Genomic DNA, 15,230 nt, shown 5'->3' with positions numbered 1-15,230 from the left:
AAGAGTAACCACACATAATAGCCATTTTGGAAACCTACATACACTCACAACTTGAACAACATAATATTTCACACACACCATTTGTGGGAAATTTAAGTTGCCATCCCTGGGTCTATTTTTTTTAACAGCCCTTACAAGTAGAAGAGGGGTGAAAGATACCAGAGGAAGTCAAACTCATAGATTGAAAATAAACTGACAACGTCATGGCTAAAAGAAAAAGACAAACTCAAACAATGGTACACAAGACATAACATTGAAAACTAAAGACTAAGCAACAGGAACCCCATCAAAAACGGGGGGTGATCTCAGGTGCTCCGGAAGGGTAACCAGATCCTGCTCTACATGTGGCACCTGTCATGTTGCTCATGTGACAAACCTGGTAAATAGTCTAATTCTGTTGGTCAAATTCGTGAAAAGGGAACAGAATTATAGTTACGACATAAGGAACATACCCGATATCATCTGTGAAAAGAATATTCCATAACGGTCAACCAACTTGTGATGGCGTCCGTAAAATTTATGAAGGGATGATTGCAACTTAAGCATTTGGAACTCTTGGTTTTATAGCTTCCTTGTGAGCAGCAACCCTCTATCAAGGAAATCATGATAGGAAAGGCTGGCCCAGGGAATATCATATAAACTGGTTAGGTTTATGTAATGCTATTTGAACCCCCTACCCATGGAGTTTGAACAGGACTTTAGCTTTGTACTACATCTGTCTGTGTCTATCCATCCTGCAAATCTGGCAAATCAGTTTTTCTTTATGCTTGAAGATATTGATTTGATATTTAGTGTATTGTTTTGTCATGACAAATAACAGATCAAGTTCAAATTTGGTTCCAGTCTGATGATTTTGTGCAGTGTTATTACTTTTCTGCACTTTTTTGGTCTAATTGATTTCATAATTGTTATATATAGTTTTATCTTGACAACTTAGTTCAAATTTGAATTTTTTCGGTCTGATGTTTTTGTGCAGAGTTATGGGCCTTTGACCTTTAAATTTCACTTAAATAATATTTGGTTTATAGGTAACACCATGACAAATTAAAGATCAAGTTAGGATTTTGTTCCAATACAATGATCTTTTAACCAGTAGGGGAACTATGTTTTGCCATGCAATACTCATGATTGCTTGTTTTTCTGCAGGGTTCATTTACGTACCCATTTTAACATGTTTCATGTCTTCTGCTCTATTCAATTAAATTTTTGTAATACTTTCAAAATGCATACAAAACTTATCCTGGTACAGCATATTATTAGAAATAAAAAATTTTTAAACTGCTTCTTTAATTTCATGAAGTTTAAAAAGAAATTATTACATGACCTTGAAAGGGCATTATACCAAGACTTATCAAAATTCCTTTCTCAACTTTAGTCTTTTTAATACCCTGCTAAAAGGAAGGGTTACACCAGTTAAAATATCTGTTGAATGAAATATTCATCATATTTTTTGGTACTACAATATCAGACCTTCCTGAAATTAAGCATCAATATTCATGTGGGGCAAACTTCATTCACAACATTTCTCTTAATTTCCTTTGACATTTTTGTTGTTTGATTTGTGCCATTTATAAATACATAGAATTGTAAGTTTGACAGTGATACATTGTTAAGGGCTATTCCAAAAACTTTGGGGATAGGAGGAACCAAAACTAATTACATATATGTGCTGGGTAGTTGCATTTTCATGAGATTTTTGTAAGAATTGTAAGTAAAATAACTCAAGTGCACATGATGAAATGTATAACTTGTTTTTCTGAAAATTAAATTTATGGTGATAGTCTTAAAGATAAAAGTTTTACTACACAAAGTATCACACAAAGTTTAAAGATTATAAAACATTCAGGACAATGAGGTTAAGGTCAGATAAATGATGTCGGACAGACATGTTCACCTTACAATTATTCCATACACCAAATGTAGTTGGCCATACTGCTTATGGCAACTGAAAAACAGATCAAAACCCAAAAACTTAACATTGACCAATCAACCATGAAAATAAGGTCAGGGTCAGAATATACCTTTTAGACAGATATCACATGTACACATTACTCAAATTTCATGCACCAAATATAGTTGACCTACTACTTATAGTATATGAAAAACTTATCAGAACACAAAAAATAAACATTGATCAATGAACTATGAAAATGAGATCAAGGCAAAATGAAACCTGCCAGGCTGACCCCTTTCAATCATTCCGTACACTGTATATAGCTGACTTACTGCTTATAGTATAACACCACATTCCTTTAGCATTGATCACTTATCCATTTAATAAGCTAGGTCAAGGTTATGTGAACTCTATCTGAAAGGTATGTAGACTTTGGAAAGAACCCACATATACCAAATATAGTTATCATGCTAGTCATAATAAGTGAGAAATTCACATGACAGATATAGTAATCCCAATATCCAAGGGGATTAGTCTTGATGTTGTTTGGTGTTTTAGTTGTTTGATTCGTGTCTCATTGATTGACCCATATCATCTGTTTTTTCTTGTTGTTGACAAGGTGGAAGTATGTGAGACACAAAGAGCTAATACTGCAACAGTGGTTTACCAAATACTCTGTATATGGAATATTATTGGCAGGCCACGCATGCACCAGTTATTAATCATCTTTATTCAGATGGAAAACTGGAAAACTTAAAGAAGAAGAAGAAGGACCATACATACAGCAACATCATTTATGGAAATTTCTTTTATTTCATTGTATACAAAAACTTAAACACTATAATTTTCTGGCAGCTCTAAGTTTAGCAGATCTAGCTCTGGGATTCTCCTTGCACTCTTCCTCATTAGGATGCATAATTTTCTTAGAAATTGGAGACCATTTCTTATCATTTAACATAATGTTCAAGCTATCTACATCATAGGCGTCATTGAATTTTCTAAATTTGTCACTTAATCTGGATTTATCTCGTAAAGACATGTTAAGTTTCTCGTCAATGTCAATTCCATGAAAATGACGTTTAACAATCCGATCTTCCAAGCTATGAAATGTTAATGCAAGACATTTCCCCTCTGGTTTAAGGAAATGATGTGCTGCCACAAGTCCATTATGCAGTTCATTAAGTTCATTATTAACAAAGATCCGTAAAGCTTGAAAAGATCTTGTAGCTACAGAAGCCCTTCTATTTAATTTGTCATTGTGGTATTGCCTATAAAATAACAAATCAATACTAATAAGTATGAAGCTAAATATGTAAGTCAGAAAAATAAAATTTACACAACCTTCCAAATGATATATATAAAATGAATACTATATGAATTAGGTGCATCATGATCAGAAGCATTACACATGATTTACAATCAGGAATTTTCAAACTCTTTTGAAAGCCAAATATGATCAAACATTTTTTCAAAAACTTGAGCTGTGTGACCAAAAGGAACCGCAATACAATAGACAAATTAAAAAATCACACTAATATATCTATATGCTATTTTAACTAAATCTCATTTGATGTTAAAGTAGGGATACAGTTGATAAGCAGTGCATTTAATGCATCTACTGACATCAATAATCTTCAAGATTAGTACAAATGTAATACATTTAAGGCAAGAGTTTTATAATATGATTTGTTTTTTCTTCCTTTCTAAAGTGCCATTATTAACCATCAAGGATAAACTCTTGAACAATGTCATTTACATTTATTGCGCTTGACTTTCATTTTGTCATCATAAACAATTCAAATTTGTTTTAACAGATATTTATAGATTATCATTTATCATCTCAACGATATTGATTTTCTCGCTTGAGCCAGTACGGCGAAAGCGAGAAATGCAATCGAGTTGAGATGACCAATGATAATCTGTTTATCGACATTTTACCTATGACGCTTTGTCAATTTCATGTCAATTTTGTTAGCAAGCCACGTGCCTCCTTAGTTTCTAGTGATAGTTTTCCATATCAAGCGAGTAACATGATATGAAAAATTATCACAAAAAAAAATCAACGGAAAATGCACAAAATAGCGATAAAAGGTTATATCACAGAAACAGCTTGGGCAAACTACTCACTGCCCCTACCTTTCTGAACTACACCTACCTATCTGCATGCTGTACAACTTAAATCAAATACTTGATTTCTTTCAGAAAAAAGGGTTAAAAGATTTTCATTTGTAGCAGTAGTACTGTACACAGCTACTTTTGCATAGGTACTATTTCTGTACTAAAAATCTGTAGTACTGGAAATTTACTTTTAATATTAAGTACTATTTCTTTACTTTAAAACTATTGTAATATTTAGGTACTTGTATTTTACAGTACTTGATTTGTACTAAATATTTTGGTACAGAGATTTGAAATAGAAAGACTTTCAAAATGCTGAAAATGTAACGGTAGTAACCAAAAATCTGTAGTACCTAAATTTCAAGTACAAATTAAGTACTGCAAAATACAGGAACCTAAATATTACAATAGTTTTAAAGTAACGAAATAGTACTGAATATTAAAAGTAGATTTCCAGTACTACAGATTTTTAGTACAGAAATAGTACCTATGCAAAAGTAGCTGTGTATGCTGAAGAGTCAAGGATAGCTGCTTTTGTTGTCCTATTTTAATACGCCTTTTCAGAAACTAGAGGACTATGGGTAATCTCATTGTTCGTACACCAAAATGCAAAAATTACGTAACTTCATTGGTTGGATTTCAATTTTTTAGACCGTTTTCAACCAATCACTTTGGTGTACATTTTTCAATATATTACCCAGAATGCATCAGATTCTGAAACGGCGAATTGACTGGAAAATTTAAAACAAATTTCAGCAAATTTTATAAGGGCTGTAATATATAGTACAACTATTATGACATTAACTTTCTGAACTGATCTTTACAACCACAATTACAAACTTTAGTTATAAACTCACTCTCCAAAAACTGATTCAATTATGTCAACAAGTTGTTTTGTTTTTCTTATTTTACCAAACATGTATCTCCACTCCACCAGTGCCCTAGCTATTTGTTTGGCTTTTTTCTCATCTCCATACTTTCTCAATATGTCTGTTAGGTCTCTTTCTTCTAAGTTATTCACTACATCCATGGCTGACACAGTATTCTCTCTTAAAAAAGTATTTAGATGTACAGAATTATCTAGTGCTACATCTGTAATAGTATTTTCATGGTTGATTATTTGTTTGTACTTATAATAAAAATCCAAACAATTTTGTCAATCTTAATTAAGCCTTTGGTCTTTACCACAAAAGAAAAGACAAGGAAACTTCGTCTTTTCTTATACTTGGCTCTTATTTTGTATTGTGCATTGTGCATTTTGTATTATATTTCCTTTCATGCACACCTCTATATTATGAAGGTCTTGTAAATATTTTTATATTGGTGTGTGTTAAACTATGTGTATGTATCCTACAAGCTGTATTGCTTTCGGAATAAAGTATTATTTTTATACTATATACAGTGTTGTCTTATTGTTGTCTTTTTGACACATATGTCATGAGACATGTCACTTGATAAAGTTGAACTCCATGATTGTGTATCTTTGTTCTTTATCAAGAGTAAAAAAATCATATTTCAATATCAATTTGAGATCTAATACGGCTCTCCCTCTAATGTTATGATTTAATGAATATCTGGAAGAACAGTATTGGAGATATCCAAATCTGTATTTGCATAATTAGATAAATTGTGTAGAAATGTCAAAACAAATTTGCATGTCAGGATTTGATAAAGTCAAAGCTAAACACATTACGATAAGTGTCAGAAAAAAATTAATGCATGTTACCTGCCCTGATCCATTCTCATATCTAAGATTCCATCTTTAGACAGACTAAAGCCTCTCTCTGGTGTGTCAAACTGCATAGAGGAAGCACCAACATCAAATAGGAATCCATCTACAGATTCTGCTTCTATATTTAGGTCTGCCATTATCTTTGGTAGGCTGGAAAACTTTCCCATGCAAGGCATGACTTGTCCTGGGCTATGGAATAAGGTAATATGTAATTATGTTTCAATAGGTAATGTAGGGAGACGGATTTATAAAGTTTTTCTTGTTTCCGCATCCCTGTATTTATATTGTATATTTATATTTCATGCACTTTTTGAATAAATATTGTTTAAACTAATAGGTAATGTGATGGTGCAACTTTAATTCCAGAAATACATGTAATAGATTGCATAATTTGTATTTCTGTATATCAACAATGAGTGAAGTGCCAAATTACGATAAAAACATATTTCCTTCAAATGTGTCAACGATGACCTGATGCAGTGGATTCCATACTTATTAAAGCTTTCTTGGACAAACTTTATTGGTATGTTATCATGAATCTTTTGGTTGACCACTGTTTACTCTTACTTATAAAAGATCTAATTTTAGTCTCTCTATTGAGGAATAAATGATAAAACCAATAGCCTCACATACTGCTGTGGATTCATAAATATTCGTTGGATACTAACTTTTCGTGGATTTTGTCGATACAGGGGAACTACGAATTTAAATGTTCAATGAATTACAAATTTTCTAAAGAAATGTATGCAAACTTTGTCAAAATTATGAATTTAAATATCCACAAATATGCAAGTTTTTCTCAATCCACAAACATTGGTTATCCACAAAAATAAATGAATCCACAGTTTATAGGCAATCCCACTACTACAAGTCACAGAAGTGCTTTTTTTTAATAACTTGGCATGAATAGTATGTTGTGTTATTTCACATTACTTGTAAATTTTGGACAAAGCTAAAGCTGACTCATGTGCTTTTGGATCCTGGTCAAGACAGACAATTCTTGCTTCAGGGGCTCTTTGTAAAATTGCTTTTGAATGACCTCCTGCTCCAAATGTCATATCAACATATATCTGAAAGTAAAACATTAATATTCTCCTTGGTTTGGTAAGTCAACAGCTGTGGTTTATTTGATCAAAATTGGGCAAAAATTGTACACATGAGATCTCTTACAATGCAAATTTCTATAAAATTAGTATCTAAGGGCATAACTCTTTTTAAAAAAGTCAATCAGCACTGATTATCGAACTCCACTGAGACAAAATCACATTGATGATAAAAAAAAACTCTGAGTGATATAAGTTTGGTAAAAAATAGGAAAGAATTGTACATGTAAATGTTTTTCCAATGTAAAAATAGGTGATAGGCACTGATACTTATACATGTGGGAGACATTTGCATGATTTGCTGATAAAAATTAACATTAATAATGTGTTAAATATCAATACACACATATTTGATTAGGGACTTTCCGTTTTTTAATTTTCCTCAGTCTCCATGTCTCAATTCAGTATTTTTGTGATTTACCTTTTTTTTTTATATAGCCTTTTATTTGTGTGAATACCACTGTCACTCTAATATAATTATTTTGGGTTTATTGTCTCCATACTGTATGCCATAACCATTTAATGTAAATGTGTGTGTGCTAATAAATATTATCTATTGTGAAATATTGTCTATAATCCTAGCTATGATACAAGTTTGATAAAAATCTGGAAAGTATTGTTGATGTATACATGTAAGAACCCTTACAACAGTCAGGGGTACTACTTGTACAAGTTATTTTTAATTACTTGAAGAAGTAAAATTAATATACTTAAATAAGTAAATTTGTAGGATACTTATACAAGTGAATTTTATTTACTTGTATAGGTAAAAAAAATATTGGCTGAGTTATGTCTCTTAGACATTCAGATTTTTTTACTTGTAGAAGTAAAAAAGTCATCCTATCTTCTTTTGATGAATTCTTATGATTTTTTGCTCTAACAGAATTTTAAATTATCTGCCCTTTGCAGATGTCTTTACTAATCATATAGGTGTAATTTCATGGACAATGAAAATCCCATTTATCTGTTATCTTTAGAACACTGCTCATTTACAAGCCCCCAAGGAGCAATTTTTGAAGGCCTTGCACAAAATAATACTTAAGATCTTTGTGCAATCAGTTTTGTTGTTGAATTAACATGATTAATGAGATGAAACATTGAACTCTAATAAAAAAAAATGAGCAAACCTGGGAAAAATCATTAAAGGCATGGAATTACATCTCAAAACTTGAGGACTTTTGTGGGATTGTAAGAAAAATTTACTTATACAAGTAAATTTTTGAGAAAATTAAGGGGAGATTATTCAAACATTATTTATTTCTTAGTTAAGTGTATATTTGTTTTTTACTTCTTCAAGTAAATAAAAATAACTTGTACAAGTAGTACCCCTGTCTGTACAAGATATTAAAGGAAGGACAGGTACATATAACTAAGTTAGTTTAACACTGACTAAGTATTTCAATGTTCCCAGCAAAGTGTCTTGCAGGTGATAAAACATACTTTAACATTAAATTTAAATACCACTTCTGAAAACACTAAGTACTTACATTTGAATCTTTAGGGTCAAGAACGTCAACTACTGTGTCTACCATGACAGGGATATGACCACCATACATCTCTGTAATCAGTTTAGATGTAGATGATATACAACTGTGTTGTGTCATCTTCATGGTCAGTCTCATTCTATGTAGGACTGACCAAGTCAAAATTCTGGTTCTTTGTAGCATTCTAATTTAATAAAAAAAATATCCCTGAAAAAATATTCAAATATAATAAGGCAACATGTATTTATTACTGTGTATTATCTGGTTATTAATATACCATGATAAACTGTAAATTCAGAAATAATTGCAATGTTTTATTGCTGCGAAAAATGTGACAGGCTGACAGGGTAATATAAATCCCAATATATATATAATTTAAAATCGCATTTTGAAATTTTTTATATGAATAAATCAGGATTTTTCTCAATATCGCAAGAATTAAAATTGTTTTTGAGGCGAAAACAACAAAATTGCAATAACATGAATAATTAAAATGCACACAATTATTCACTTTGGTGTTGATTTAAATGTCAATAGTCCACTTTCGAGTTCATTCGTCACCAAAAAAAACTCATCAATTAATTGCACACCTTTATGACGTCATACACCAGATAGAGGCATAGATTTATAGTTTTCCAACCACTCGCTCAACATTGGAATGGAAGTGACGACGTCCCTCAACACACAAATGTCATTCACTAAAACCACTAGTTTTTGACGGAAATGCATCGAACTCGAAAGTTGTCTATTATATGTCATTTTTCTTTATGAATTTCCCGTTTACCAAACTTCGAATTTTTTTGAAAGACTAAGAATTTTCTTATCCCACGCATAGATTACCTGGAATTTTGGGTCATAAATGCTCTTCAAGTTTTTACTTGTTTGGCTTTATAACTTTTAATCTTGAAGGGTCACTGATGAGTCTTATGTAGACGAAACGAGCGTCTGGCAAATCAAATTATAATCCTGTTCCCTTTCATAATTGTTCTGAATGGTTTCGATAATAGTTTAACATGTTTAAGGTTAACCCATTGATTACTTGCTAAAATCATGAAAATGGGATGTTTAAATAATCATGATAATAAGATTGAAAAAATTTGTGAAAGATTTAGAGAATATCCGTTGAAATTATGAATGCCAATAAAAAGTAATCCAGGTTTGTTTGCCCAAAAACTTGTTCGCTCACAATTTACATTCACCCCCTTTAATTCCATTCACACCCTTTTTATTGGTTTGGTGTTTAATAATTCAAAAATCTTTATATTTTATTAGTGTATTGCTTTAATTTTCTGTGTAAATACCAATTAATAGTAATCATACTAGTCCAAAAAATTATGACACCTTGAAAGGCTGCATGCATGTATCTTAATTTTTTTCTGTGACAACAAGAACATGAACATATGATGAAGAATTTTAGTCCGAATAACTAATACATGACATCTTGAGAGGCTACTTTATTTTTTTTGCTTTGAAGCCTTACTGCGTCGATATATTAAAGGGGGTCTTATTGGGGGGGTTAGGATTTCGGATCCCGCTTACTGTTTTATCAGCATAATCAGATTTCCATATCCCGCATAAATACGTAAGCAATTCTCAATTTTTGGTAATTTCCAGGGGCGTAGCTAGGTATCAAATAAACTGTAGGCACAAATTGGCAAAGCCCCCCGACGGAAAACGGTTTTCAGCATTTTAGTTGCATAATTTTGTGTACAAAAATATCATATTTACTGGTTTTCATCATGATAATATTCATGAAGAAAAGTTCGAAGAATTATGAATAATTTTACATTAACACCTGAATTAACTAGAAGTGTACAATCAAAAATCTGAAGAAAAAAAATTATTACAATATGCCCAGTGTAGATCAGACTAGTTTTAGATTATTAAAGGCCCACAGAGGGTCAAAGGAATTTATAAATTACAGGAGTTTTAAAAGTTTTGACCAGGAAAAATTTGTACATGAACTAAATTGTGTAAATTTTGATAATTTGCTGTCAGTTGATGATGTCAATGAAGCGTATTCAAATTTTCAATCTGAATTTGTTAACATCATTGACAAGCATATACCAATGAAAAAAAGAAGATCAATAGTAGCACCTGCACCCTTTATGAATAAAGATCTAAGAAGTGCAATCTACAAAAAAAGAATGTACCATAACAGATTTCTTAAAAATAAAAGTGATGCCAACTGGGAGTTGTACAGAAAACAGAGAAATACTGTGACAATTAAAGAACCTTAGTGAGCACGCTCACATACCCCATGTCCCCACATTGTCATTGGAGAAATTAAATAAGTATAAGAAAAAAAATTGTATAAGAAAAAATATTGAATAATAATTTCCTGTCAATATACATAGTATGTCCTTATTATCTACAAAATTTCATGAAATTCTGTTGTGTGTTTTCAGAGGAGTTGAGATCATGACAAACTGTTGCAGAAGTACATTGAAGCAAATAAGTTCAAAGGGGCATAACTCCTAGAAAAAAAATTGAACCGTAATTTCCTGTCGATATGCACATCTACATAGTATGTCCTTATTATCTGAAAAGGTTTCGTGAAATTCTGTTGTGTGGTTTGAGAGGAGTTGCGATGACAAACTGTTGCAGTAGTACATTAAAGTAAAAAAGTTCAAAGGGGCGTAACTCCTAGAAAAAAAATTGAATCACAATTTTCAGTCGATATGCACAACTACATAGTATGTCCTTATTATCTGAAAAGGTTTCGTGAAATTCTGTTGTGTGGTTTGAGAGGAGTTGCGATGACAAACTGTTGCAGTCGTACATTAAAGTAAATAAGTTCAAAGGGGCGTAACTCCTAGAAAAAAAATTGAATCGCAATTTCCCGTCGATATGCACAACTACATAGTATGCCCTTATTATCTGAAAAGGTTTCGTGAAATTCTGTTGTGTGGTTTGAGAGGAGTTGCGATGACAAACTGTTGCAGTAGTACATTAAAGTAAATAAGTTCAAAGGGGCGTAACTCCTAGAAAAAAAATTGAATCGCAATTTCCCGTCGATATGCACAACTACATAGTATGTCCTTATTATCTGAAAAGGTTTCGTGAAATTCTGCTGTGTGGTTTGAGAGGAGTTGCGATGACAAACTGTTGCAGTAGTACATTAAAGTAAATAAGTTCAAAGGGGCGTAACTCCTAGAAAAAAAATTGAATCGCAATTTCCCGTCGATATGCACAACTACATAGTATGTCCTTATTATCTGAAAAGGTTTCGTGAAATTCTGTTGTGTGGTTTGAGAGGAGTTGCGATGACAAGAAACAGGACTGACGGACTGACGGACGGACGGACGGACGGACAGACGGACTGACGGACGGACGGGTCAAAAACATTATACCCTCCGCAACTTCGTTGCATGGGGTATAAAAATAAAAAAAGAGCTCAATTAAAACATATTTTTATGAAAGAACTGTTGGTGGTCCAAAGTCAACAACATTTTATTCTGCTATTAAACCATTTCTATCAAATAAAAATATTAAATCAAACAATAACATAATTTTATATGAAAATGATAAAATTTTCAGTGATCCTAAAGAGGTATCAAAAATTTTCAATAAATTTTTCATAAATGTGGCTAAAGATATAGGAGATAAAAACATTAAAATAGACATAAATCATCCATGTATAATAAAAATTGAAGAAAATAAAAATGATTATAATGAGTTGAATTTTAAACCTGTAACAGAGGAGTTTGTGAGTAAACAAATAAATAGGTTAAATATAAGAAAAGCCACTGGATATGACAATATTTCACCAAAAATTATAAAATTGGCACAGCCAGTAGTAGCAAATCCTATTAATGTAAAATTTTAGTAAATTAATCAATTGAAAGCTCAATTTTTCCTGACAATCTTAAAGCTGCTCAGGTTTCCCCACTTTTTAAAAAGAATAACTCTCTTGATAAAGAAAATTATAGACCTGTAAGTGTGTTGCCATGTATTTCTAAAATTTATGAAAAAGCTATTCATGACCAACTAATGGAATTCTTAAATAAACATTTTCATCCTCTTCTTTCGGCATTTAGGTCAGGTTTTGGTTGCCAAACTGCACTTATTAAAATAATAGAAGACTGGAAAAAAGCTCTGGACGAGAACAAATTTATTGCTGCAATTTTGATGGATCTATCTAAAGCATTTGATTGTTTACCTCATGATTTACTTTTACTTAAATTGGAAGCATACGGTCTGTCTAATAATTCTCTAAAATTATTAAAAAGTTATTTAGAAAACAGAAAACAACGAATTAAAATTGGAAGTTCTTACAGCGAATGGGATCGTATGTTTAAAGGCGTACCACAAGGGTCAATTCTTGGTCCAGTTCTTTTCAATGTCTTCATAAATGACATATTTCATTTTGTACAAAAAAAGCACCATTTATAATTATGCTGATGACAACACTGTATCATACAGTGATCATAATTTAGATAAAGTTGTTGAAAGTTTAGAAACTGATAGTTTAAATCTAATAAACTGGTTTTCTATAAATTTAATGAAGGCTAATCCTGACAAATTCCAGGCTATAGCCATTGGGAAAAAAACAAATAAACATAATTTGATATTTAATTTAAATGGAAATAAAATTTCTTGTGAAGAAAATGTTAAACTTCTTGGAATAACTATAGATTCGGACTTAAATTTTTACAATCATATTTCTGAAATATGTAAAAAGGCATCAAGACAATTAAATATTCTAAAACGTATGGGTAAATATTTAAACAGGCTAGGTAGGTTAACAGCATACTACTCATTCATACTTTCGAACTTTAACTATTGTCCAGTAATTTGGCACTACTGTAGTGAAAAAAATTCTTTTAAAATGGAAAAAATTCAAGAAAGAGCTCTAAGATTCATTTATGAAGATTATGATATTCCTTACGAAAAATTTGCTAGAAAAATCTAAATTACCATCCTTAAAAATAAGAAGAATAAAAACAATTGCAATAGAAACATTTAAAATAATTCACCAAAAAAGTCCGAGCTACCTTCATGATTTGATTGATATAAAAATTAACAAGAATGATTTAAGATCACAGGAAACAGCAGTACTCCCAAGAGTTCGAACTAATAAATATGGCTTAAGATCGTTTCGCTATAATGCTGCACAAATCTGGAATGAGCTACCGAACCATTGTCGAGTGGAAACATCTTTCGACCAATTCAAAAAATTGGTACAAACATGGGATCCAAGTAACAGCTCATGCCAGTGCAGTGCATGCATATAGTGTTTATGCCTGTTTTATTTTACTTTTATTTTCTGTGTGACTATTTGATTTGTACAATCTTATTATGAACTTGTGCTATGTTTTGAGTGTACTATTCGCTGTTAACTTATATATGTCATTATGGTATCTTACTATGCATTATATGTTTAAAATTGTGTTGTTTTCATGACTTTTGTATGTGTGTATTGTATTGTGTGTGTGTGTATTGTATTTTGTTATTAAGTCGATTTGAAAAGCTCACTAGAGCTTGTGTTATGTAGTTTATTGAATATCGACTCTAAATAAAACTTGAATTGAAAATTGAATTGAATTGAAAGGAAAAGATTTTCAACTTTTTTGAACGAATCTTTTAACTAAAATTTGGGCAAAAATTGGTTAAACAAATCTAATATTTCTGAACTTTTATGACTGATAACTTTCAGATCCAGTTTCATACACAAAGACAATGATACATTTACTCAAAGTCAAGTCGACGTTTTTTTCTGCCGATAAAATCAGTTATACTCGCATCAACATCAACATTGAGGTGTGGGTGTATATGAAGAAGAGATAGATTTGAAAGTCGCTCGTCTCCCATTGTCCCATGGTGTTGTAAAGACCCGATATCTGGGTAAGGGGGATGGTGTTGTGTACATGACGATGTATTACTTGTCGGAGAAGCTTCAGTCTTAGATGATTCTCCACTATCGTCAGTTACAGTCCTAGTCTCACAATTTGGACTCTCTTCTTCATCTTTCTTTCGTTTCGAACGAACAACAAATGTATCCATATTGAAATTTTGTGTACCTATGCACGAGTTATCGTACTTAACCAGGATACTCGTATCGGGATTCAAATACGGGTGGGTCATGTATAAATAATAATACGCATTAGAATTAAAATTTTTGATTTTTTAATTTATTTTTTTTCCAAAGGGGGTATAATCGGCAAATTTATGTATAGGCACGTGCCTAGTCGAGCCTTAGGTAGCTACGCCCCTGATTTCCAATGTCCCGCTAGACCTCATTCCCGTTTTCACAGCACAATAATTAGACTTTCACGTGTCACGCTTACAAAAATTTGGCAATTCACGCTTAGACCCCAATGGGACCCACATTAAAGGGGTCAACATATATGCATGAGCTGGTCAATGCAAAAAAGTACAACATCCTTTCAAGACATCACATTTATTTGGACTACAAGAATTTGTATCATGTGAAGACGCCACAGATTTTTTCTCTTTTTTAATAGCCTTTCTAGGAAGGTGTCACAGAAAAAAAAAAGCCTTTCAAGATGTTTGGACTATAATTATCAAATTTATAAATAAACAGATAAAACAGTATTTCGTATAAAATTCCCGAATTTTCATTCTTATATTGATATTAAATATTTTTGTATAAAAACATAGATCTAACAATTCAACTGGAATTTGAATTAAATATAGGTTGCGAAAGAACCCACATGGCGAACGTGTTGTGAGCGAATGGAAAAAAAAGGGGGGAGGCTATTATACTCCCTAATGATCATAATGAACCATCTTTGCAAATAAGTACAGTGTGCATGCGATATTCACCTATAACTGAATCTTAAGAATTCTTACTAATGTTTGTTCTGATTTTCAAGCCTTGATGACCATGCTAATGAATGTTTTTTTTAGTAAACTGCTCTAGTAATCTGATAGTC

The 15,230-nt window shown here is 31.8% G+C and overlaps 1 protein-coding gene across 3 annotated transcripts; it reads right to left on the bottom strand.

Moving 5' to 3' along the window:
• Window positions 1-2,674: 2,674 nt before the first annotated feature.
• On the bottom strand, window positions 2,675-15,230 carry LOC143083244 (putative methyltransferase-like protein 15 homolog). 3 transcript variants are annotated; one of them, XM_076259498.1, is made up of 6 exons: window positions 15,148-15,230; window positions 8,335-8,538; window positions 6,678-6,814; window positions 5,739-5,933; window positions 4,870-5,061; window positions 2,675-3,162 (listed from the first exon to the last, which is right to left on the bottom strand). In XM_076259498.1, the coding sequence occupies exons 2-6, from the start codon at window positions 8,512-8,514 to the stop codon at window positions 2,733-2,735; spliced, it is 1,134 nt and encodes a 377-aa protein (XP_076115613.1). In that variant the 5' UTR covers window positions 8,515-8,538; window positions 15,148-15,230; the 3' UTR covers window positions 2,675-2,732. The 3 variants fall into 3 exon arrangements, with proteins under 3 accessions (XP_076115613.1, XP_076115615.1, XP_076115614.1); XM_076259500.1 differs by having other exon boundaries at window positions 8,335-8,515; window positions 15,148-15,165; XM_076259499.1 differs by lacking the exon at window positions 15,148-15,230 and adding an exon at window positions 9,172-9,375.

The sequence above is a fragment of the Mytilus galloprovincialis genome, chromosome 7 (genome assembly GCF_965363235.1).
Source record: "Mytilus galloprovincialis chromosome 7, xbMytGall1.hap1.1, whole genome shotgun sequence".
NCBI classification, from domain to species: Eukaryota; Metazoa; Mollusca; class Bivalvia; order Mytilida; family Mytilidae; genus Mytilus; species Mytilus galloprovincialis.
This window is presented reverse-complemented; position numbering and strand designations above follow the sequence as displayed.